Source organism: Convolutriloba macropyga, chromosome 4, assembly GCF_964194025.1.
Source record: "Convolutriloba macropyga chromosome 4, txConMacr16.3, whole genome shotgun sequence".
NCBI lineage: Eukaryota > Metazoa > Xenacoelomorpha > Acoela > Convolutidae > Convolutriloba > Convolutriloba macropyga.
Genome location: NC_134471.1, coordinates 70,170,992 through 70,194,890, shown reverse-complemented (window position 1 = coordinate 70,194,890; position 23,899 = coordinate 70,170,992). Strand labels below are relative to the sequence as shown.

At 35.6% G+C, this 23,899-nt stretch overlaps 1 protein-coding gene across 3 annotated transcripts in view; it reads left to right on the top strand.

Annotated features, from left to right (window-relative positions):
• The window catches only part of LOC142337867 (E3 ubiquitin-protein ligase HERC2-like), a 159,742-nt gene that overhangs the window by 50,410 nt on the left and 85,433 nt on the right, over nt 1-23,899 (top strand). For all 3 annotated transcript variants that reach the window (XM_075387469.1, XM_075387467.1, XM_075387468.1), the window contains exons 13-18: nt 95-430; nt 3,689-3,922; nt 15,484-15,637; nt 15,854-18,517; nt 18,830-19,084; nt 19,365-19,569. In XM_075387469.1, coding sequence (XP_075243584.1) covers nt 95-430; nt 3,689-3,922; nt 15,484-15,637; nt 15,854-18,517; nt 18,830-19,084; nt 19,365-19,569 — 3,848 coding nt within the window. The remainder of the gene's footprint in view (nt 1-94; nt 431-3,688; nt 3,923-15,483; nt 15,638-15,853; nt 18,518-18,829; nt 19,085-19,364; nt 19,570-23,899) is intronic.

Genomic DNA, 23,899 nt, shown 5'->3' with positions numbered 1-23,899 from the left:
TTTAATAGTGAAGAGAACAAAGAATTTGGCTGAAAACTGCAGAAAATAAACGGAATTTGATCAAAGTGAGACAACGGTTCATTTTTGTTTTTAGAAACCGGCAGCTCGACTTCCTCACAACCTACATTGAGAAGATGAACAATCAACCGAGCACAAAATTGTCATTTCTTCCCCAAGAAACAGCTTTTTACAATGGCATTGTTGCTGGAAATGACAGCAGTTTCCTTACCAAAGAGCATATTGGGTCTTTCACTTCAGAAGTTCTGCGACAAAGTGTTGCGAACAGTCTATCAAATTCACTTGTCGATAAATTGAGACTCACTATCCGAAGATTTGAATCGGAAGTGAGAAGCGTTCAGCACAGAAGGAGTGTGTACTGCGAATCAACGGATGATCAAGTCGGGGTGTTGATTGGAAACAAATACGCCAGGTGGGAAAAGCATCTTCGTTTCTTTTATGATAAAAAAATGTAAGATACTATCATATTAGCTTGTTGCGTAAGTCCTGTGGGTACCTTTTATGTATAGACAGAAGGCTAACAGATGTGGAATTTTACTAAGCATCTGCAACTGCACTTAAAGTGGTTTTTGATGGCTCTTTGACAAAGCTTGAGCCTAATATTGTGTACATGTGTCTTTTATCCAAAATTTTCCCTTTACCGTTTTTCCGCTTTGGTTCTAAAAGATTCTCTCTCAAATGACTTTTTCACGCTAGATGTTGGGCGGTTGTATTAATAGTAGGCAATTTCCTTCATTTTAAGGATGGATTATTAGAACATAGTTTTACATTTTTAATAGCCGCCGTCAGCCTCTCAACGACTATTATTTAGGCGCTCTCCTTTTTACAATTTAAAGAATTTGAATTGTATTGGGGTGCTGTCTTTTTTTTAAGATCTGTTCACACATTTTCATGAATTTTGAAGTCAAATTGGAGTAGTGATTTTGGTCACGCCGAAACAGGAAATGGAGCGAAAAAGCGAGTGGTTTCGCGGCGTGAAATTTTTTTGCTCTAAATTTGAAGTAGAGTGAGAAAACGGTGTTTGAACAAATATTCGCTTTCTCGCTAGTGGTTTTTTGTTCACATGCGGCAATTTCACTCTGATTTTTACTGTTTTTTCGATTTTTTGGATCGGATTTTTTTTCTAAGTGGTTTTCTTAATCCATTAATAGTTCATTCTAGGCCTAATTTTTTGTTTGAACCAATTTTCTATTTCTCGCTTATTGTTTTTTGTTCACATGCGGCAGTTTGACATTGATTTTATGTTTTTTTTTATTTTTAACTGATTTTTTATAGAAATTATTTTCCCAATTCACTCAGTCTGTTTTTGGTCTAATTGTTTGTCTAGTCAATGAAAATTATTTGAATTGTACGTCAGGACTTGTCCTGCTATGTCTTTTAAATTCGCTTTACCATTGATCACGTTTTTCTATTTACTTAACTCACGATTTTCACGCTTGACTTCGTCACTCAGTTTCAACTAAATGGATTTTAAATTCTTTGACGTAATGAATTGCGTAAAGGAGTGAATACGGTCAAAGTCAAAAGATCAAAATCAAAAGAAATGAGATAAAGATATAAAATCCGGTCATTAAATCATAATGCATTAGGTTATCAAAGTTTATTAAAGCGATTGGTAGCTGGCATTATCATTATCCTTGATAGCCTTCAGTTTAGAAGCTGAGTAAAGTGTAATTTTAGAATCTACGCGAATATGCAGAATTTACGACCCAAATATGAACACTTCAACAATTTCAAAATTCTGCCAATTTCTATCTCTTTATTTTTAATAGCCGTCTCAGCTCCTCAACCGGCTATTATAGCGCTGCTTTTTTACGACTCGAAGAGGTATGTTGGTTTCTTTAAGGTTTTTCCTCCGAAGTACTATTCGTTCAAACGGCTTTTTGACCTAAGGCGAAAGTGAGTGAAAATTCCGTGTTAAGAATTTTTTTGAGCGAGAAAAGTTATTGATGATGCGCTCGTTTATTGAATGACTTTTCGACTTTGAAGTGTTTTTGACAGAATGACACATATATATAACCGTATTTATTCGTTTTTTTTTGTCTAATTGGCCCAGTTTTTTTGCTTTTAATTTGGTTTTTTTTTGTGGAAATAGTTTTTATTTGATGTCTAATTGAAGCGCAGCACTCGGAAATTGGTACTAGTGTTTGCAGAGCCTAATAATACGTTTCAATTTATAACGAACACATTCTTGTTTACTTTTTGTTAATTTTTGGCTTTTTCCATTAATTTCTTTATTTTTGGATCTTTCAGGCATATGTCAACTTCCCATTGATAATTCATATTCTGATTACCTCTCTACTGTGAAGTAATTTTGTATTATAAGATTGTGCACATGCTAATCAAATTTTGCTAGTTTTCCAATTGTTCTGTTTTTTTTTGTAGTCTGGTGTAAATTTGCTGGATTAAGTTTTTGAAGTTTTTGAATTACAGTAAAATTTTCGTAAGTGCAGTTCTGAAATATTTTTTGACTATTTTTTGCAAATTGTTCAAACGTTTCCAATCTTGAGTTCGGTTTCTACCTTTTTAAATTTACTGGAGGATGGCTGTCGGTTCATTCTATTTCTTAAATGCAAATTTTGATTTGTATTGGTTTTTCTTTTTTAAAAAAGTAGTTTTTGAGTCTTTATTTTTTGTGTTTTTTTAAAGTTTAGTTTCTATGTTCATCGGCCTTATGCGTTCACAATGTGTTTTAAGGCACTACAGTTGATTGCGGAGTTTGTTCCAGACCCGCGTCATGAGGTATTTCTTGACAACTTATTGCGGTGTAAGTTCTCTGAGCCTATTAGTATTTTGACCATCCTAAGAATATTGGACACTTTCAACGTTAACAAATGTTTTTAATTAAATGAAATTTTGCTGCATTTCTTTCTCGTGGTGACTATGGTATAAATTTCATAATTGTTTTAAATTCAAATCTGGTGAGTTAACGAATTGATGGTTAAGTTCAACAAGTTATGGTTTAAGCTGCAATTACTATTTTTGTGAAGCTTTGACGCTTTGAGTCGCTTCCGGAATTCTTTCGGCTATGTTTTTTTAGTCGTACTAAGTTTTTGTTTGCTTTACCTTTCACAGCTTGTTCAACATTTTGCTTGAAAACTTTTTGACTTGTCTGAGTTAGTTTAACTCTTCTCTCATTCTGCTAAAAGTGTTTTTAGACAGCAGTTGCACAGCAAAGCAGTTCAAAGTGAACAGAGTCACTATCAAAGAAACGAAATCAGAAATAGACAGGGGTCAACCCATAAAACCCATTTTTGGATACCCGTTGCTCGAACTTTGTTCTTAGTTACCATCTCTAATGCTTATTGGTATTTACACTAGACCCTGTGTGGTCTCACTACGAAACAGTAGTATGTTCAGCTCCAAAATCACATCAGTCTGGTTCGCACTTTAAAATTATTTGTGTACAAAAAGCATTTTTTCATTAGTTTTTCACTTCTTTCAATCCCAATCTTGTTTATGGGAATCAACGGCGGCTATTTTTCGGCAATTTGCCTTGTGTTTTCTTTATTTGTTTAAATCCAAATGTGCGTCAAGCGGGTCAACGGCGCGGCTATTTTCCGTCAATTTGCCGGCTATGATTCTTTTTGATGAAACAGAATCAGTTATTTTGTTTGAAGCTAGAGCATTTGTTATTTGAAATAAACAATGAAGTCGTATTTCATTACAGGCCAATCATGCAGCTACTACATATTCTCTCGTCGTTAGAACTGTCAAGCAATGCATCAGTCAGTCTAGAAGCAGGTGCTTTGAGCACTATGGAACGACTGAAAAATCTATTCAAACCTGTTGCGACGCAGATGCCCAGCCTTAAATCCAAAGACCTCTGTTCGAAACCAGATGCACAAGGATCCAGCATTTATTTCGAAGAGGGACCATCGGAAAAACAAAATCTGTTGAGTCGGTTAGTCATTTAGTACAGTGAGTGGTTTAATTGCGCATGTTTGCTAAGAGTTTGTCGATAGCTTTGGTGTACCTGACAGCCAAGAAAATAAGACCTTATAAACACTATTTTTAATTGCTCTTGAACGAAGTTCATAGCAATTATTGTAAACGTGTGTGTATTTTTTATGCAAAATTTTTGCTTGACATTTTTGAATTTTCAAGTGACTTTTACGCCCTTGACTTTTTGCGTTTGGCGTGATCTAAAATTCTCTCTCAATCACAATTTCAAGCAGCTGAACTCAATTGGCGTCAATTTAATACTAAAAGTCAACTGAAAAGTGCGCCGAAATTGGTCCCATTTTTCACTTTAAATCTTAATAGTGGTATATGTTAACCTCTAATGTGGTTATTTAAAGCCCACTATTGAACTTCTTACCGACTTTTAGTCGGTTATATTTTAAACGGTTCTTACGAATCGGATGTGAGTATTATTTGTTTTCCTTTTTACAGCATCCATAACCTGAAATTCTCAGTGGGATGAAATCATTCAGGAATTTTCGTGATTCATGCACTCCTAGGTCATGCTAATACCGATCTCCAAAGCGTTTCCTCAAGACCTCTGGTTAAATTTCTAGTTTATTGATAGATGAATTTTGTTCCTGCTTTTGATCTATAAGCTAAAAAGTTGAAGAAATTTGTTTGATTGTTCTAGCGTTCATTGTGCTTGTTTTATCATAGTTATGATAAGTTAACATTGATGTTTTGCCGTTAACCTTATTTTGCTCGCAGCGCTCATACTTCAATGCAATCGGTGGATATGGTTTTTTTTATTTTTACAGAACGCTCCACTTGAGCAGCTGTAGTCACACGACAGAACACCGTGAAACTGGAGGTAATCTAAAATTGAGCTAAGAAACTCTCCTAATGTTCTAGAGAAAGAAACTGTCGCAGAGAAATCCGCTTGCCTGATCTTGTCCGGTTAAAGGGAACTCCGGTTCCAACAAACGCCTTGGAGATTAAACAGTAAATTCAGGTTGAACTCCAGTTTCTAAATCTGAAGTCGAATTAAGATCTCCGGTTTTCAAATCGGAATGCCCACTAACAAACGCGATATGCAATTTTTCTATGACCCCTATACTCTGATTCCTGGATTTGGTTTTTACGACTCGAAGAGTGTCTTTTGTTGGAGAAGCGTCTTTAATCTTTTAGAGAAACTTGTGAACCTATCACGGCTTTGCTATAGTTTTGTGATTTTTCTCAATTTGATTAACATACGAATTTAATTTTATTCTGCATTTCCATTGCATGAAATAATTGAGTTTTAAAAATTTCAAATTGCCTTTGAACGAAGTTTGAAGACATTGTTGTAAAGTTACGCAAAGTTTTCGCTTGACTGTCGAATTTTCGAGTGACTTTAACACTTTCGATTTCGTTAACGCTTGTGTGAGCTAATTTCCTCTCATTCAAAAGTGTGAGCAGCTTAACTCGAGTGGTGACAGTTCACTAATAAAGTTCAAATGAAAAGTAAAACGAATTTTTTTTCACTTTAAATATTAATTTTGTGTAATTATAGCTGCGAAGCTGTAAGCTGAGCGTAGCTATATTGCGGTGCTCTTGGTTTTTTTTGTTTCGTCGTCTGACGCTCTTTTTTCGTTTTACATTTGTTCACACAGCAAAGCTGAAAAAGTCAAATTTTCTGAATGACTTCTTCCTCTCACTAACGGCATTTGCGCGCGTGACGTCATTTCTCACTCGCTTTAGCGAAAGTTTTTAGGTTATTTGCGTGATTAGATTTTGATCATACGTGACTTACCTCACTCAATAAAATGACATTTGCACTTTAAAACTTAAGTTTAATTTGAATTTGTTTAAGGTCAAAGGAACTCCTATGTGCAGTAAACTTCCCTAATAAGAGGCGTCTGTGGAATGAATTTTAACAAGCTTTATTAATTTATCGCTGAATGTTTTTTAGCCTAGTTTTTTGAGCGGAGTCGATTTTTTTTCAATTTAGATCTGTATCTGTTTCTATCTCTAATATATGGCAGGCAGGTCTATTCTTTCGAAGCTATTCCGGCAATCTGCCGGCTATGTTATTAAAATATTACTACATATAGTGCTATATTGGGACCTCTGATGACGTCATTTATTACCTTCCCAGTTAAATTATGTTACTCACCACCCCCTCGTTAAGAAACAGGAGAAGGTTCTCTTCAAAATTGACATCAATATTGTTCGCCTTTTAAAAATTTTTTTACAAAAATCAATTTTCGTTTTAAACTAGTGAAAGAAATTCAGGTTTTTATGATTGCGCTTTGAAGCTTTGTCGTGATTCAAGTGATTTTTACGCCATTTTTAAAAGTGTATAACTATTTTGCCGATTTCTTGGCTATTTCAGCGATAGGTGGCCCTTTTCCTTGTTTTCGTTGATTGTACTGTTAACCGAATTTAAGCTTAAGATTTCGCTTTTGGATTGCGAATTCAATAAATTGTTTTCGATACAAAACAGTTTACTCTATAATTAATAGCCGCCCTCATCTTCTCAGCCGGCTATTATAGAGCTCCTATTTTTTTTTACTTCGTCGAACTTTTTTTCGCTTTACCCATTTTCGACATTTTGCGTGAAATCTTTTTGACTTCGCTAGGCTAGTTTCACTCTTCTGTTATTAATAGCCGCCTCATCTTCTCAGCCGGCTATTATAGCGCTCCTATTTTTTTTTTTTTACTTCGTCGAATAAAAAAAATTTTCGCTTTACCTCATTTTGCCGCTTTTTCAACATTTTGCGTGATATCTTTTTGACTTCTCTAGACTAGTTTCTCTCTTTTCTCATTCTGCTAAAAGTGATTTTGAACATCAGTTGGTCAGCAAAGCAATTCAAAATGAACAGAGTCAGTATAAAAATTGAAGTCAGAAGTAGAAACGGGATAAACCAATAAAGCCCAATTTTAGATGCCCGCTATTTGAACGTCGTTCCGATAAGTCTTAGTTGCCATTTCTAATGCTTATTGGTATTGATAGTAGCCCCTGTAGCCTCTCTCTAAGAAACAGAAGTACGTTATCTTCAACTACGAAATGCCATCAAATTAAATCGCACTTAAAAAATGTTTTTGTACAAAAATCTTTTTTTTTCAATATCTTCTATTCTTTCAATCCCAATCATGCTTATTGGAATCAACGGCGGCTATTTTTCGGCAATCTGCCGAGTATGTTTCTGCTCGAAGTCCTTTTAAACATCAGTTGCTCAGCAAAGAAATTAAAATTGAACAGAGTCAGTATAAAAAAATGATGTCAGAAATAGAAGCGGAATAAACCCATAAAGCCCATTTTTAGATGCCCGGTACTTGAACTTTGTTCTCATAAGTTTTAGTTACCATCTATTATGCTTATTGGTATTGATACTAGACCCTGTGGTTTCTCACTGAGAGACAGGAGTATGTTCAATTACGAAATGACAACAAAATCGCACTTGAAAATGTTTTTATACAAAATTCAATTTTCGTTGATATTTTCTTTTCTGTCAATCCCAATAGAGTTATGAGGATCAACGGCGGCTATTTTCCGGCAATCTGCCGGGTATGTTTTTTTACAAAATGATTGAAAAAATTATGACAACGTCTATTTGTTATAGTTTTTCGTTTTTTTTCCAAGTAAAGGATGTTTGGGCTCTATTCTGTCCCATCTTAGTGTTTTTATGACCCCCAGTTAAAAACTTATGTGTTGTTATATAGCACGTTACTGTGTAAAAATAATGCACGTGCGCCTGGGGTTCATAAAATATAGATCCCGCTAAGCTGGGGGAGGCCGAAACGGAATAGATCCGATGTTTTTGTTTATTATAGCGCGCCTAATATTGTTTGGGCGATATGATAGTCTCAATTGCATTAAACAAATTTTTTGTCTATATGTGTACTTGTACAATAAAGCTTTTTTTAAAAAGTTTTTGATTTATTGGGAAATTTGGCCCATTTTTATCTGATTAAAGAAGAATTGTTAGTCGTTTCCGGAATTGTTCTGGCTATGTTTTTTCGGCTAAATGTCATTGTTACAGGATTCAAATGTCAATGTTGCATGTAAAATTAAGTTAGGTCAAAAGAAAAAAAGTTAATGGTTTTTGTTCGTGCATTATTCCAAGTCGAGCAAAAAGATCAGCTCTGAACCAATTTCACAAAGTGATTAGAATTTTTTGTTCGCGTGGGGCTTTTCCATAGCTCTTTTTAAGTTTTTAACTTGAGTTTTTTTGGCCCAAACTGTTATTCGAACATGTTGTTTTGACATTTTCAGCCCTGTTGTGTCTTTCGGATTACTACAGTTTAGGGCGATTTTTTGGTTTGCGGTTAATGTTTGTGGTGGTGTTTTTTGGTATTGTGACTTTGAGAAAACAGTCGAATGATTGATGGACGTATTGATACTTAAGTAAAAAAGAAAAACTTTTGTTTTCGTTTATTTTGATAAACGAGCTCTTCATCAAAGCTCTTCATTTAGATAGCCTCAATGATAGCGAGGCTATTTTGACCTCGTATTATTTTTTGAATTACTCTCAAACAAAGCGTATATCACCGTCTTTTTTTGATGCGATGTTTCACTCGACCATTTTTCGTCTTTTTTAACCTTCTTCAAGAACGGTATAAACAAGTAATGTCCTGAGGCTATACAGTGGATGAGCAGCTCTCTTAGAGACGTACGCCTGAGTAGTCTCATTGCATGCAAATCACAGAAACCGTTTTGAGAGACATAAATGCATGATGTGGAGGGCGGATCTTAATCTGATTTTACATTTTGCTGGATTTTAAATGTATTTATTGTTATGATTTTTAGCTGATTTTTTCGTGATGCGCTATAATTGATGTCTAGAAGCCGATTGTAAATTGAGGAAAACTTTTTGTATTGGCAACGTCTATAGATTTTAGCAGTTTCGTTATCAGAAAGGATCTGACATTCAGCTGTATCCATTTTTCAAACAGTTTTTCCATCTGAGTAGTTTAATGACTTAAATGGACTCAAATGACCTATATGAGTAGGTCTTTGCCTGCAGTTTATATTTTTGCTTCGATTTGTTTTCGGGGTCTTAAGGCTGTGTTTGAATGCTTTCGAAAAAAATTTGCAGTAATTGTTTTAAACGTCTTGCGTGTCCATTTTCTTACTTGTGGAATGTTCTGTAGCTCTGTTGATTTTGACTTTTCATTTAAAGAAACGAGATAAACTTGTAATGCCCGATGGCATCAAGTTTCTTACCAGCTCTCTTGACACTTTATTGAGCTCTAAGTATACGGCTCTGCAAAGCTGAAGAGGAACGCCCTTGGAGATTATTCATGGTTTGAAGCCTGACTTTGGACGCACAAGACCCTGTCCACACCTACATTATACCCCCGCCTGTGATTCAAGAGTAATTCACGTTGTCGGTTTATGTTTAATAGTTGCGCTCAGCTTCTCAACCGGCTATTACAGTGCTCCTATTTTTTACAATCCTGGGTATTTAAATTGTATTGGCGTGTTGTTTTTATAGCTGCGAAGCTGTAAGCTGAGCGTAGCTATATTGCGGTGCTCTTGGTTTTTACAATTCAAAGAATTTGAATTGTATTGGGGCGCTGCCTTTTTTACGACTCGAAGAGGAGTATTGGAGAAGTCCTTTTTTTTTAATCAATTTTATTGGAGTGATTTTTGAAGCGGGAAATGAAACGCGTGAAAAAATTTGGAGTGATTTTGGTGGTGAACAAAAGTAAAGAGCGGAGCGAAAAGAGAGTGGTTTTTGTTCATACCGCTGTTTTTGAGTGAGCGAGAAATTGATGTGTGAAAAAATTTTCTCTAAGCGAGCGAAATTTTTTTGTTCACGTGCGGCATTTTAAAGCAGTTTTTTTTTATTTGTTTTTGTTAAGAGGTTTGGTTATGATATTGTTTTGATTTTAGGCTGGTTTCGGTAGTGGTTTGAAGGTTTCTGGAAATGTTTATGAATTTTATAATAATTCGGTGGTTTTTAATGCATTTTGCTGATTTTCGGGCTAATTTTTGAGTTTTTTTGACGATTTTTTTGTTTTACTGGCTCAAATGGGTATTGAAGAAACCCCTTCTACTTGAGCAATATTATGATAACAATTGGTTACAGTTTTGTGGGTAAGAATCATTTTATTGTTGAGAAATATGACAAAAAAATGGCGAAAATTGGAACTATTTTTCTTAATTTTTTTGCAGTTTTTCGTTTTTTCTGTTTTTAGCTAAGTTTCTTTGCCTATTATGACTTGCTTATTGATTTGCGAGCATCTGGATACCCTATTGGTTGAAGGGAATTTTTCTTAGGATTTATATGTTTTTTGAAATATTAAAAAAATTAGTAACTTTTTCCAGTTTTTCAGTGAAAGTTGTTTTTAAGAGCTTTTTTTTCATAATTTAGCCTAAAGTATATTTTCCAAAATTCACATAAGTGGTTTTTTAAGTACTAGTTGGTTTGATGAAGTTATTTTGGCGGAGATAATTTTTTTCGGGATCTCAATTTATAACAAAATTTGATCAGATTTTTTATCATATTTTAACAGATTTGATTTTATTGTTTTTACTTTTTTGTTTCATGACTTTGTTTCAAGATAATCATAAATTAGTGAGGCTTCTGTGGAATGAATTTTAACAAGCTTTATTAATTTGTCGCTGAATGTTTTTTAGCCTAGTTTTTTGAGCGGCGTCGATTTTTTTCAATTTAGATCTGTATCTGTTTCTATCTCTATTATATGGCACGCAGGTCTATTCATTCGCAGCTATTCCGGCAATGTGCCGGCTATGTTCTTATATATTCACGCGTTATTGGCTTTTTCACGTCAGTGAGAAGTCAAATTAGATTGGTGATTTTAATCGCGTTGGAGTAGTAAAGGGAGCAACAAGCGAGTAGGTTTGAAGCATGATTTTTTCCGAAGTACCTTTAAAGGTAGTTGAAGAGGGCATTTGAACACATTTTAGGTTTTTGAAAGCAAATTTTTTTTCGCGTGAGGCAATTTGACTGGTGTTTTCAGTGTTTCTTCGCTTGAATGCCATTAATATGATACATATTTTTTCTGGATCTTTTCCGTTTGTGCCCCCCCCAGTACGTTATGCGCCCCCCAGTTACAGAGCACGTGCCATTACTTAGTACATCATTATGTAAAAATATGGCACGTGCGTCTGGGGGGTGCAAATAATATGCGCCCACTAAGCTGGGGGGCACAAACGGAAAAGATCCTATTTTCTAATAGCACCTATTTCCAATTGATATAACTCATGGACACGGTTTGTTATAGAATATTACAAAAAGTTTGATTTTTGCCCCCTCTTTATTATAATCTATGTCTTCTCACCTCGTATTATTAATGACAGTAGTGTTGGAGTTTATGGCTATTGGTTTTCAAGAGTTTGACACTATTTGTTCTCAAAATATTTAAACTCTATTTTAATAGTTTTGAGAGTATTTGTTGTTCTTTTTGTAGTCTAATTGTTTAATCTCATTAGGGACAGGTGTCATAGATCGTTAATGTGAAATAATTTCATCATTTTCATTGTGTTAGTTCAAAGCTAATTATTTCTATGAATTTGAGTTTTTTGTTTCCAACAAATATCGAATTTGTGAGGGTTTAAGAGTTTTTATTGCTCTATTTGTTGTCTTCTCCTAGTCCACTTACAGACAACTCTCATCGGTTCCTAATTTAATCGATTTAATTGCCTCAGTTTTTCATTTCATAAAAATATTGTTTTTATTTGCTGTACTTATTACTATTTGATCACCTAATCTTATTGTTGGCAGATCTCATCCGTTCCCACTGAGTAATAGTAGGTGAATCTAATTACTCGCTTGGGTTGAGTTAATTGCAATTGTTTTAAAGATTTTACCGCCTGCTTTTCAAAAAATAAAATTTGATATTTTGGATGTTTTCACTTAGTTTCAATAACAACAATAAGATCTTTCTGACCTTCTAGTGCGGGGAAATTTTAGTCAATTTATTGGCTCGTTTTTATCTAACGTTATTTTTCACTGGGATTCTGTTGACTGTCTTAGTTTGATGTTGCTGTCAAATATTAATTATGAGGGCCTTAGTCAAGCCAATTCTTTGGATTGTTTTTCAGGACTTGTCCTGCAATGGTTTTTTTAACAATTCAAAGAATTTGAATTGTATTGGGGCGCTGCCTTTTTTCCAAAAAGATCTGTTCGCAAAATTTCATGATTTTTGAAATTAAATTGGAGTAGTGATTTTGGTCACGCCGAAACAGGAAATGGAGCGAAAAAGCGAGTGGTTTTGCGGCGTGAAATTTTTTCGCTCTAAATTTGAAGTAGAGTGAGGAAACGGTGTTTGAACAAATATTCGCTTTCTTGCTAGTTGTTTTTTTTCACATGTGGCAATTTCACTCTGATTTTTACTGTTTGTTCCATTTTTGGATCGGGTTGTTTCTAAATGGTTTTCCCAATTCATTCATAAATCATTCTAGGCCTAGTTTTTTGTTTGAACCAAAGTTCTCTTTCTCGCTAGTGTTTTTTTGTTCACACGCGGCACTTTGACATGGATTTTCAGTTTTTTGGAAATGGTTTTCCGAATTCACTTATAGTCCATTCTAGATCTGGTTTTTGCTTAGTCAATGAAATTTCTTTGAATTGTACGTCAGGACTTGTCCTGCTATGTTTTTTTGTTTCGTCGTCTGACGCTCTTTTTTCGTTTTACATTCGTTCACACAGCAAAGCTGAAAAAGTCAAATTTTCTGAATGACTTCTTCCTCTCACTAACGGCATTTGCGCGCGTGACGTCATTTCTCACTCGCTTTAGAGAAAGGTTTTAGGTTATTTGCGTGATTAGATTTTGATCATACGTGACTTACCTCACTCAATAAAATGACTTTTGCACTTACGTTTAATTTAAATTTGTTTAAGGTCAAAGGAACTTATATGTGCAGTAAAAGTCCCTAATAAGAGGCTTCTGTGGAATGAATTTTAACAAGCTTTATTAATTTGTCGCTGAATGTTTTTTAGCCTAGTTTTTTGAGCGGCGTCGATTTTTTTTCAATTTAGATCTGTATCTGTTTCTATCTCTATTATATGGCACGCAGGTCTATTCATTCGCAGCTATTCCGGCAATGTGCCGGCTATGTTCTTATATATTCACGCGTTATTGGCTTTTTCACGTCAGTGAGAAGTCAAATTAGATTGGTGATTTTAATCGCGTTGGAGTAGTAAAGGGAGCAACAAGCGAGTAGGTTTGAAGCATGATTTTTTCCGAAGTACCTTTAAAGGTAGTTGAAGAGGGCATTTGAACACATTTTAGGTTTTTGAAAGCAAATTTTTTTTCGCGTGAGGCAATTTGACTGGTGTTTTCAGTGTTTCTTCGCTTGAATGCCATTAGTATGATACATATATTTTCTGGATCTTTTCCGTTTGTGCCCCCCCCCCCAGTACGTTATGGGCCCCCAGTTACAGAGCACGTGCCATTACTTAGTACATCATTATGTAAAAATATGGCACGTGCGTCTGGGGGGTGCAAATAATATGCGCCCACTAAGCTGGGGGGCACAAAAGGAAAAGATCCTAATTGATATAACTCATGGACACGGTTTGTTATAGAATATTACTAAAAGTTTGATTTTTGCCCCCTCTTTATTATAATCTATGTCTTCTCACCTCGTATCATTAATGACAGTAGTGTTGGAGTTTATGGCTATTGGTTTTCAAGAGTTTGACACTATTTGTTCTCAAAATATTTAAACTCTATTTTAATAGTTTTGAGAGTATTTGTTGTTCTTTTTGTAGTCTAATTGTTTAATCTCATTAGGGACAGGTGTCATAGATCGTTAATGTGAAATAATTTCATCAATTTCATTGTGTTAGTTCAAAGCTAATTATCTCTATGAATTTTAGTTTCTTGTTTCCAAGAAATATCGAATTTGTGAGGGTTTACGAGTTTTTATTGCTCTATTTGTTGTCTTCTCCTAGTCCACATACAGACAACTCTCATCGGTTCCTAATTTAATCGATTTAATTGCCTCAGTTTTTCATTTCATAAAAATATTGTTTTTATTTGCTGTACTTATTACTATTTGATCACCTAATCTTATTGTTGGCAAATCTCATCCGTTCCCACTGAGTAATAGTAGGTGAATCTAATTACTCGCTTGGGTTGAGTTAATTGCAATTGTTTTAAAGATTTTACCGCCTGCTTTTCAAAAAATAAAATTTGATATTTTGGATGTTTTCACTTAGTTTCAATAACAACAATAAGATCTTTCTGACCTTCTAGTGCGGGGAAATTTTAGTCAATTTATTGGCTCGTTTTTATCTAACGTTATTTTTCTTTGGGATTCTGCTGACTGTCTTAGTTTGATGTTGCTGTCAAATATTAATTATGAGAGCCTTAGTCAAGCCAATTCTTTGGATTGTTTTTCAGGACTTGTCCTGCAATTGTTTTTTTAACAATTCAAAGAATTTGAATTGTATTGGGGCGCTGCCTTTTTTCCAAAAAGATCTGTTCGCACAATTTCATGATTTTTGAAATCAAATCGGAGTAGTGATTTTGGTCACGCCGAAACAGGAAATGGAGCGAAAAAGCGAGTGGTTTTGCGGCGTGAAATTTTTTCGCTCTAAATTTGAAGTAGAGTGAGGAAACGGTGTTTGAACAAATATTCGCTTTCTCGCTAGTGGTTTTTTGTTCACATGTGGCAATTTCACTCTGATTTTTACTGTTTGTTCCATTTTTGGATCGGGTTGTTTCTAAATGGTTTTCCCAATTCATTCATAACTCATTTTAGGCCTAGTTTTTTGTTTGAACCAAAGTTCTCTTTCTCGCTAGTGTTTTTTTGTTCACACGCGGCACTTTGACATGGATTTTCAGTTTTTTGGAAATGGTTTTCCCGATTCACTTATAGTCAATTCTAGATCTGGTTTTTGCTTAGTCAATGAAATTTCTTTGAATTGTACGTCAGGACTTTGAATTGTATGTCCTTCTTTTTACTTCTCCGAATAAATTTTTTTTTTGCTGTACCTCATTTTCCGCCTTTTCGACATTTTACATGAAATGTTTTTGACTTCTCTAGGCTATAGTCATTTTTTGTACATTCAGCTCAAAGCGTTTTTAAATCGCAGTTACTCAGCAAAGCAAACTAAAACGAACAGAATCAGTATCCAACAATGAAATCAAAATAGTAGCAGAAAAAACCAATAAAGCTCAATTTCAGATGTTCGCTATTTGGACTTTGTTCTTATTAGTCTTTGTTAACATCTCTAATGCGTTTTGTCATTGCAACTAGTCCCTGCATCCTCTCCTTAAGAATCAGGAGTATGCGTAACTACGAAATCAAAATAGTTTGCACTTTTAAAATGTTTTTGCACAAAAATCAATTTTTATCATTGTTTTTCTGTTTTGCAATCTCGATCTGTGTTATGGGAATCAATGGCGGCTTTTTTCCGGCAATATGCCGGGTATGTTTCAAGAAAGTCGTGATCTCGAATTTGTAGTCTACCAATGCTGACATCGGCGTGCAACATCCGTTTAAGCTTCTTTTTACAAAATCTGCTTTGGCGTTAAATCAGGCGTTAAATTGCAAGGAATAGCACGTCATGTATTGGATTCAAAGTTCTATAATTTTAGGACAACATCTGTACCGGAAAGGTCATCGGATGAAGTTCCCACTGGCTTTGATGCCATGAAATTTATGACACCTGGTACTCGGGTTGTGCGAGGACCTGACTGGAAATGGGAAGATCAAGACAAGCCATTCGGAGAAGGAACTGTAGTCGAAAAGGTGAGCTTTTTGTAGTTTTGAACTTAACTGAATTACAAAACATTCTTGAATAATTTTTCATTTTTTCTATGACTTCGTTCTTCCGACAGTTGAGATATTGATCGAATTGAATATCATTGAATAAACCCCATCTATTGTACACGAAACGATATACATTCTCAGCAGGTTGGTCAAAAATTATCAGGATCTGTAATTCTGTTATTTGCCTTTTTCAAGGTTACCGAGAATGGCTGGGTGAAAGTGCGCTGGGGTCCCCCAGATAGTAGCCCGATTGATCCCAGCGAGCTCCTAGTTGGTGTTGCGAATCCTTTGGAGAAAAAAATTAACTCGTATAGAATGGGCAAGGAGAATATGTTCGACCTCGCGATTGCTCCCTCATTTTGGAAGAAGTTATGTGAATGGAGAGCTAATTCGGGACAGACGGGAGGATCGGTGGATTCGCAACTGTTAAACCAACAGGAAACAGAATTGCATCAGAGTGATCAAATTGACTTTTCACAGCTGAATCCAGCTAACAAAATTGTTCACGCTTTTCAACTCTCGGTTTGTTCATGGTTCCTCGAAATGTGCACTTGTGATGCTCCAAGAAGCGAATCGTCGACGAGAAACTTGACAAACTTTGTTTTAAACCTTTTGCTTCGAAGGGTTGAAAATGAGACGTACAAAGTTGAAAAATTCGTGAGAGAAAGTTTGAGCGATAGAGCTTTAGACATTTTGTGCATCTTGTTTTCTTCTAAAACACCATTGCGAGAAGAATTTAGAAGTCGTGTAGTCCCGATAGTTCTTAAACTTTTGTCCCAAGACTCGTTTTCTCTTACCGAAAAAATTCTGGCTGTTAAAATATTGCATGTCATTTTTGTGGAAAACTGCTCGGAAACTATAATTAACTATGTCGTTCAGAACAAACTGATTGAACAGATTATGGATCTTGTGAAAACGTACATGTTAAGAGTGAGCGAAGAGCAGTCATCAATGTGCTTAAGAACATCTTCAATCAACTCTCTTTTAATTCCCAGTGAATCGGGATCTCCATCCTCGGCTGTTTGTGATAAACTAATTGGACTTATGATTTCTCTGCAAAGCTCGGATGACTCTCGCAGAGACATAATAAATGATCAAGTTAGAAACAGTTTGCAGAATGTAGTGTCTCTATTTTTACTGCCCGAGGAATCCACCAGTTTAGCTGAAGAAGAGCAGATTTCTGACTTTCGACGAAGTTCAAACGTAAGCTTCAGATCCAGTTTCGACGAAACCGATGAAGCCGAGTTTCACGACATGTTAGCTAATATGGCTCTAGTGATTGGTCAATGTGACCACAGACCTCAGATCGGGTCACAAGTTGTGCATGCTGAGTTGGGATGTTGCGTAATAACATCGGTTACCGCCGACGGTTACGTAACACGTCGAATTTTGGATGGTCTTGTCACTACTTGCAGAAGTGATGACGTAACAAAAGTGATACCATTCTATGATTTGGGCAATTTGCTTATAGGCGAAAGTGATCTACAGTTATGGAATAAGCTGTTTATTCTGGGAGTACTACACTGGGGTGAATTTGCAGGTTCTCCCAACAATGATGGAAATCCAAGCAAGTCATCGATCTTGACGATACAAGTTGAATCTATGCTAGTTAACGTCCTGCGTCTAGTTTCAAGAGAAAAAGAAAGTTTGCGGAAGATTCTGCTTTCGAATGTTGACACATCCTTGGAAACAGGGGCCGATCTTGGCAATCAAGTTAATCTTAAGCGGTTGTTGCAATCAGCCACTGAACCGTCGCCTCTGAAACCCATTTTTGACATCAATCAGGTTCAAAATGCCATTGATTTTACATCAAAATTGCTCCTTAATCCGGGCAGCCCAGCTGTGGTTGAAAATTCTGTGAATCTGGAAGTTTCTTTGGACGGTAGTCAACCAGCCGATAGTTCCTTTGTGGCAGATCCGCAACTTGGCGAAATGGAAGATTTTTTGAGCAGTTTAGAAAACGAGGCATCGTCATCAGGAGTTGGATTGACGTCTGCAACCTGTAGTGCTTCTGGGGATCCGCGGTCAAACAATCGCCCGATTGATGCCTGGAGTGGTCCACCTCCAATAATTCTATCTGATGGTGTTCTGGTGGAACCACCGTTACCGAGAACCAAAACTACTTCGAGACGAGCGGTCGGTCCGGGTTCACTTTCGTCTCCAACTCATGAAATTAGCACTCTGGTATCTCAGGGAATTGAAATGGGGTTCGAGCGCGCTCATGTCGAACTAGCTGTGAATACTTTGACCCAGGCGAGCAGTATTGATGGCTACAGGCCTAGAATTGAAGCCGTTGTTAGTTGGCTTGTGGAAAACCCCAGTTTTTCTGAGGTATCCGAAGAGGTTCACGATGTCGTTGAAATATCTTCCGATGCCTCAACGTTGACGATAAGTGACAACGAGAGACTGAACGCTACCGCTGAAACGATTGACTCGTTAGTTGAAAGAATGTCAGAAACATTACAAAGAACCACCGATTTAACGGAGATTTTCACCGAGTTGAGAGAGACATTGAGGAACCAATCTGCGTGCTCTACAACGGACGCAGTTTTGGGAACTGACTGGAACAGTGACGATGACGGCGATGATGAATCGAACTCCGAGGAGAACAGTGTTTCTTTAGATCAGGAGCCAGAAATAACTGAGCAAGAATCGCAACAGGCCGTTCAAGAAAGCGAGCAGTCCTTAACTGAAAGTGGAACCCATGTTAGCTCTTTGAACTCGAGCACCGATGCTGTGAACTCACGTGTTCAAATTGGGTCGCATACAAATAGTGCAGGTTTCAAAACGAGACAAGCTTTTGTGACCAATGGTGACTATGCAATGTATGTTCGGGAGCATATACAAGTTGGAATGCTGGTTAGCTGCTCTCTTTCCCTAACAAACCGAACCAAGGAAACTTACGCAGAGTAGAGAGTTAACAAGCCTAATTTCAGAAGTGCTGGTTGAATAAATGCTAGCTGGTTGAAGAAAATGTAACTACTTAACATCGTAGAAATGATGCAGCTAACTAAGACGTCAAATTTGTTTTAGATAGCTGGTCTTTCAAATATCACAAGCTCTGAGCAGAGCGTACCCTAGTAGCTTCAATCAACATAGCAGCGGCCGTGTTGTTACATATTTTGGAATTTGCAGGCAATCGGGATGCTCTAAGAGTGCAATCTGTTACAGGTGAGGTGTTGCAAAACATTTGAAGAAGTGCAAGAAGGTGACGTGGGAACTGCAGTCAAGTTGGACCGCGATGGTTTGCACGAATTAAACGTAATGGTGGACTGGAGAGACAAAGGAGGCAATTATTGGGTCAGATACATTCATGTTGAGTTGATGGGATTCCCAAGTACGTCGTCTGTTGCCAACACTGAGCCGGCTAGCAGTGAGAGTTGCACGGCTGTTGTACATGAAGGCCAAGTCGTGGATCGTCAAAGGGTACTTGAATTTAATTTTTGTGAGGTTCTGCTAGAAATTGTTCAAATTTTCAAGCTTTGTTTTTACTGCTGCAGGATCTTATAACTAAACTCATCAGCACCCCCTCCCTGAAAGCTCGCAACTAACTGGAGAACTTGATGACACAAGAATTCTGTTAATATTGACTCTGGGTCTTAATTTGGTATCGAAAAAAGAAAACCGAATTTGGTTTGCAGCAAATTAAAACAAGATATTAAGTTCGGGTCGTAAGTGGAAGCTTAAACTATTAGCAATGTTTTAGCCTTCAACCTTGATAGCGCTGGCGGAATCGACTGTTCCACAACTTTGTTCGGCTTCGGCTGTAGAGACGCAGGTGTTGTCAACTGAAGTGGCCTTCAACAAGGGACAGAGAGTGAGAGTGAAGTCGTCAGTTGACACTCCTCGCTACAAATGGGGATCTGTCACCAGGAATTCCATTGGAGTAGTTGCTGGATTCACAAAGAAAGGTAGGGTGGAATTTATAACGTGTTATCTTGGCGCTTTTATTGGTCAAATGTTGAAGATTCAAGCTCTGCTTTCCTTAACATGAACATACCTAAATTTGTATCAGATAATTAATAGCCGCACAGCGATAGCTGGGGCTATTATTGGCCTTCTCTTGGTTTTTTAATAGCCGCACAGCGATAGCTGGGGCTATTATTGGCCTTCTCTTGGTTTTTTAATAGCCGCACAGCGATAGCTGGGGCTATTATTGGCCTTCTCTTGGTTTTTACAATTCAAAGAATTTGAATTGTATTGGGGCGCTGTCTTTTTACGACTCGAAGAGGAGTATTGGTTTTTATTACGACTCGAAGAGGAGTATTGGTTTTCTTAAGGTTTTTTTTTTTTACAGGAAGTAGATTTGTTCACGCGGCATTTTGACCTAAAAGCGAAAGTGAGAAAAGCTGTCTTGGTGAACAGATTTTCGCTAAGCAAGAGAAGTTTTTTGATCATGCGCTACGTTTAGTGAATGACTTTTTGACTTTGAAAGGTAGTTTTTGACTGAATTGCACATATAGATAACCGTTTTTTCGTCTAAGTGGCCCAATTTTTTTTGCTTTTAGTTCGGTTTCTTGTAGAAAAAAATTTTATTCGATACTATATTGAAATATCAACCTCGGCAATTGATGCCACAGTATTTTGCAGAGCCTGAAAATGCGTTTCAAGTTGAAAATTGGCACATAATTCTTGATTTTTTAGTTAATTTTTGGTTTTTTTTCTATTAATTTCTTCATTTTTGATCTTTTAACCGTCTTTATGTTAATCAATTATTATGGCAACTTCTTTTTAATTATTCATATACTCAACGCCTCTTTCTACCTCGAGGTAATTTTGTTTCATAAAATTGTACATATGCTAATCCGATTTTGGTAGTTTTTTTCCGATTTTCGTCAGTTTTTTGTTTGTATTTTGGTTGTAATTGCTAGAAATAGTTTTTTTGTGCAACCTGAAGGACTCTTTTTTCGTTTCAACAAAAATTCAATTGTTTTTTGGCGTTAAGTTTGAAAAAACAGTTAAAACAACTTTTTCATAAATGGAGTCTAACTTAGAAGTTCTTTGACCATTTTCTTGCAAAATGTTTCAATGTTTCGTATTTATGAATTCTGCTTTTTCCTATTTTTTGTTCTCTTCAGGAGGATAGATCTCTGAATCGGATGACTATTTATCTTTTCTATGTCTTGAATGCTGAACAATGAAATGTGTTCGTTTTTCTTGAATTTTTTAAATTGATTTTTAACTTTCAACAATCAAGAATGTCTTTTTGTTATGTGATCCTTACATTGTGCCCATACTCTTCACATTCTAGTTAGTATAATTCTAGTTTTGTCCGGCACCTACATTTATTTTCCGTATATTGATTTTTTCAGTTGTAAAAAATGAATGATGTCAGCTTTTTCTTGGATTTTCGTCATTTCTTTGGTTTGCAATTGATTTCATTCAACATAAGGCAGTACTGAGAACTTGACGGCATGTTTTTTCCAAAATTTCCACTTATGATTGTTTACTACAGCTTTCTTCTGGCCTTGGTATTAATTTAAACGATTTTTTGCCTTTGAATTTTTTTCTGCTGCTTATGTCTTTTCTATGATCAATTTTATTTTTGATTTAGTATGAAATCTTGTTGTCTAGCATATGTACAACAAGGAACAGGTGTGTGTTGTTTTTTGTCTTATTTGCAGTGATTAGAAATGTAATTATAGGTGTTTTCTGATTTTTAAATATGAGCTTCCGTTTTTTGAAAAGATTAAACTTAGTTTCTAAGATTATTATCTGCCGTTTGCTTTCGCGATCTTTTTCAGATTAGAATCATGAATTATTTGAGTGCTATTGATAACCTTGTCAGCTTTTTCAGACTATCAGGTTTTGACCACCTTGTTTATTTTGGATTCTTTAACGTTACCAAACGTTTTCAATAATATAAATTTTGCTGTATTTTGTTTCTCTTGGTTACAGTAGTTTAAGTTTCACCAATTTTAGAGCAGACCTGGAGAGGCAGTGAGTTAATGGTTTAATACTAAAGGTTTTGACTTCCGCTGCAATTACGGTTTTGTTAGTGAATTTTTGACGCTTCGAGTCGCTTCCGGAATTCTTCCGGCTATGTTCTTAAGGTTTTTTTTTTACCGGAAGTACTATTCGTTCAGACGATGTTTTGACCTAAAAGCGAAAGCGAGTAAAATTGCAGTGTGAACTAATTTTTTCTGAGCGAGAGAAGTTTTTTGATCATGCGCTGCGTTTAGTGAATGACCTTTTGACATTGAAAAGTAGTTTTTGACTGAATGGCACATATAGATAACCGTTTTTAGCCGTTTTTTCGTCTAAGTGGCCTAGTTTTTTGCTTGTAATTTGGTTTTTTGTAGAAATAATTTTTAATCGATGCTATTTTGAAATGTAAACCACGGAAATTGATAGCACAGTATTTTGCATAGCCTGAAATTGCGTTTCAAATGCGAAATTGGCACATATTTCTTGATTTTTTAGTTAATTTTTGGCTTTTTTTTCTATTAGTTTCTTCATTTTTGGATTTTTTTTAGCTGTTTTTTGTCAAAAATCAGTTAATATGGCAACTTCCCTTTGATAATTCATATACTCAATGCCTCTTTCTACCTCGATGTAATTTTGTTTCATAAAATTGTACATTTGCTATTCCGTAGTTTTTTGCCATTTTTTTTCAGTTTTTTGTTTGTATTTTGCTTTTAATTGCTAGAAATAGTATTTTGGGGAACATGAGGGAATAGAATTAATTTCGTTTCAATAAAAATTCAATCATTTTTTGGTGTTAAATTTTTGAAAAAAACAGATAAATTTTTTTCATAAATGCAGTTTTAAATATTTTTTGACCACTTTTTTGCAAAATGTTTCATTGTTTCGTATGTCTGAATTCTGCTTTTGCTTGTTCTATTCTGTCCAGCAAGTTGGATTTTTTTCTCGAATGACTCGTTGTCTTTTCGATGTCTCGAATGCTGATCAATGAAATGTACTCGTTTTTCTTGATTTTTTTAAATTTGATTTTTAACTTTCAAAAATCAAGAATTGGTCGTTTTGTTACGGTGTTCCTAACATTGTGTCCATATTCGTCACATTCTCATTTGTATCATTCTAGTTTCGTCCTTCTGGCACCTACTTTTATATTCGTTATATTGATTTTTTCAGTTGTTAAAAAATTGAATGAATAAGGCTTTTTCGTAGATCTTGGTTTCTTCGGTTTGCAATTGATTTAATTCAAAATAAAGCAGTACTGGGAGTTTGCTAGAAAGTATTTTCCAACTTTTCTACTTATTACTATTCATTGCAATTTGCTTCCGGGCTTGGTACTCTTTTTAGACGATTTTTTGCCTTTGAATATTATTCTGTTGCTTTTGTTTTTCTATGATTAATTTAATTTTTGATTTAGTATGAAATCTTGTTGTCTAGCATATGTACAACAAGGAACAGGTGTGTGTTGTTTTTTGTCTTATTTGCAGTGATTAGAAATGTAATTATAGGTGTTTTCTGATTTTTAAATATGAGCTTCCGTTTTTTGAAAAGATTAAACTTAGTTTCTAAGATTATTATCTGCCGTTTGCTTTCGCGATCTTTTTCAGATTAGAATCATGAATTATTTGAGTGCTATTGATAACCTTGTCAGCTTTTTCAGACTATCAGGTTTTGACCACCTTGTTTATTTTGGATTCTTTAACGTTACCAAACGTTTTCAATAATATAAATTTTGCTGTATTTTGTTTCTCTTGGTTACAGTAGTTTAAGTTTCACCAATTTTAGAGCAGACCTGGAGAGGCAGTGAGTTAATGGTTTAATACTAAAGGTTTTGACTTCCGCTGCAATTACGGTTTTGTTAGTGAATTTTTGACGCTTCGAGTCGCTTCCGGAATTCTTCCGGCTATGTTCTTAAGGTTTTTTTTTTTACCGGAAGTACTATTCGTTCAGACGATGTTTTGACCTAAAAGCGAAAGCGAGTAAAATTGCAGTGTGAACTAATTTTTTCTGAGCGAGAGAAGTTTTTTGATCATGCGCTGCGTTTAGTGAATGACCTTTTGACATTGAAAAGTAGTTTTTGACTGAATGGCACATATAGATAACCGTTTTTAGCCGTTTTTTCGTCTAAGTGGCCTAGTTTTTTGCTTGTAATTTGGTTTTTTGTAGAAATAATTTTTAATCGATGCTATTTTGAAATGTAAACCACGGAAATTGATAGCACAGTATTTTGCATAGCCTGAAATTGCGTTTCAAATGCGAAATTGGCACATATTTCTTGATTTTTTAGTTAATTTTTGGCTTTTTTTTCTATTAGTTTCTTCA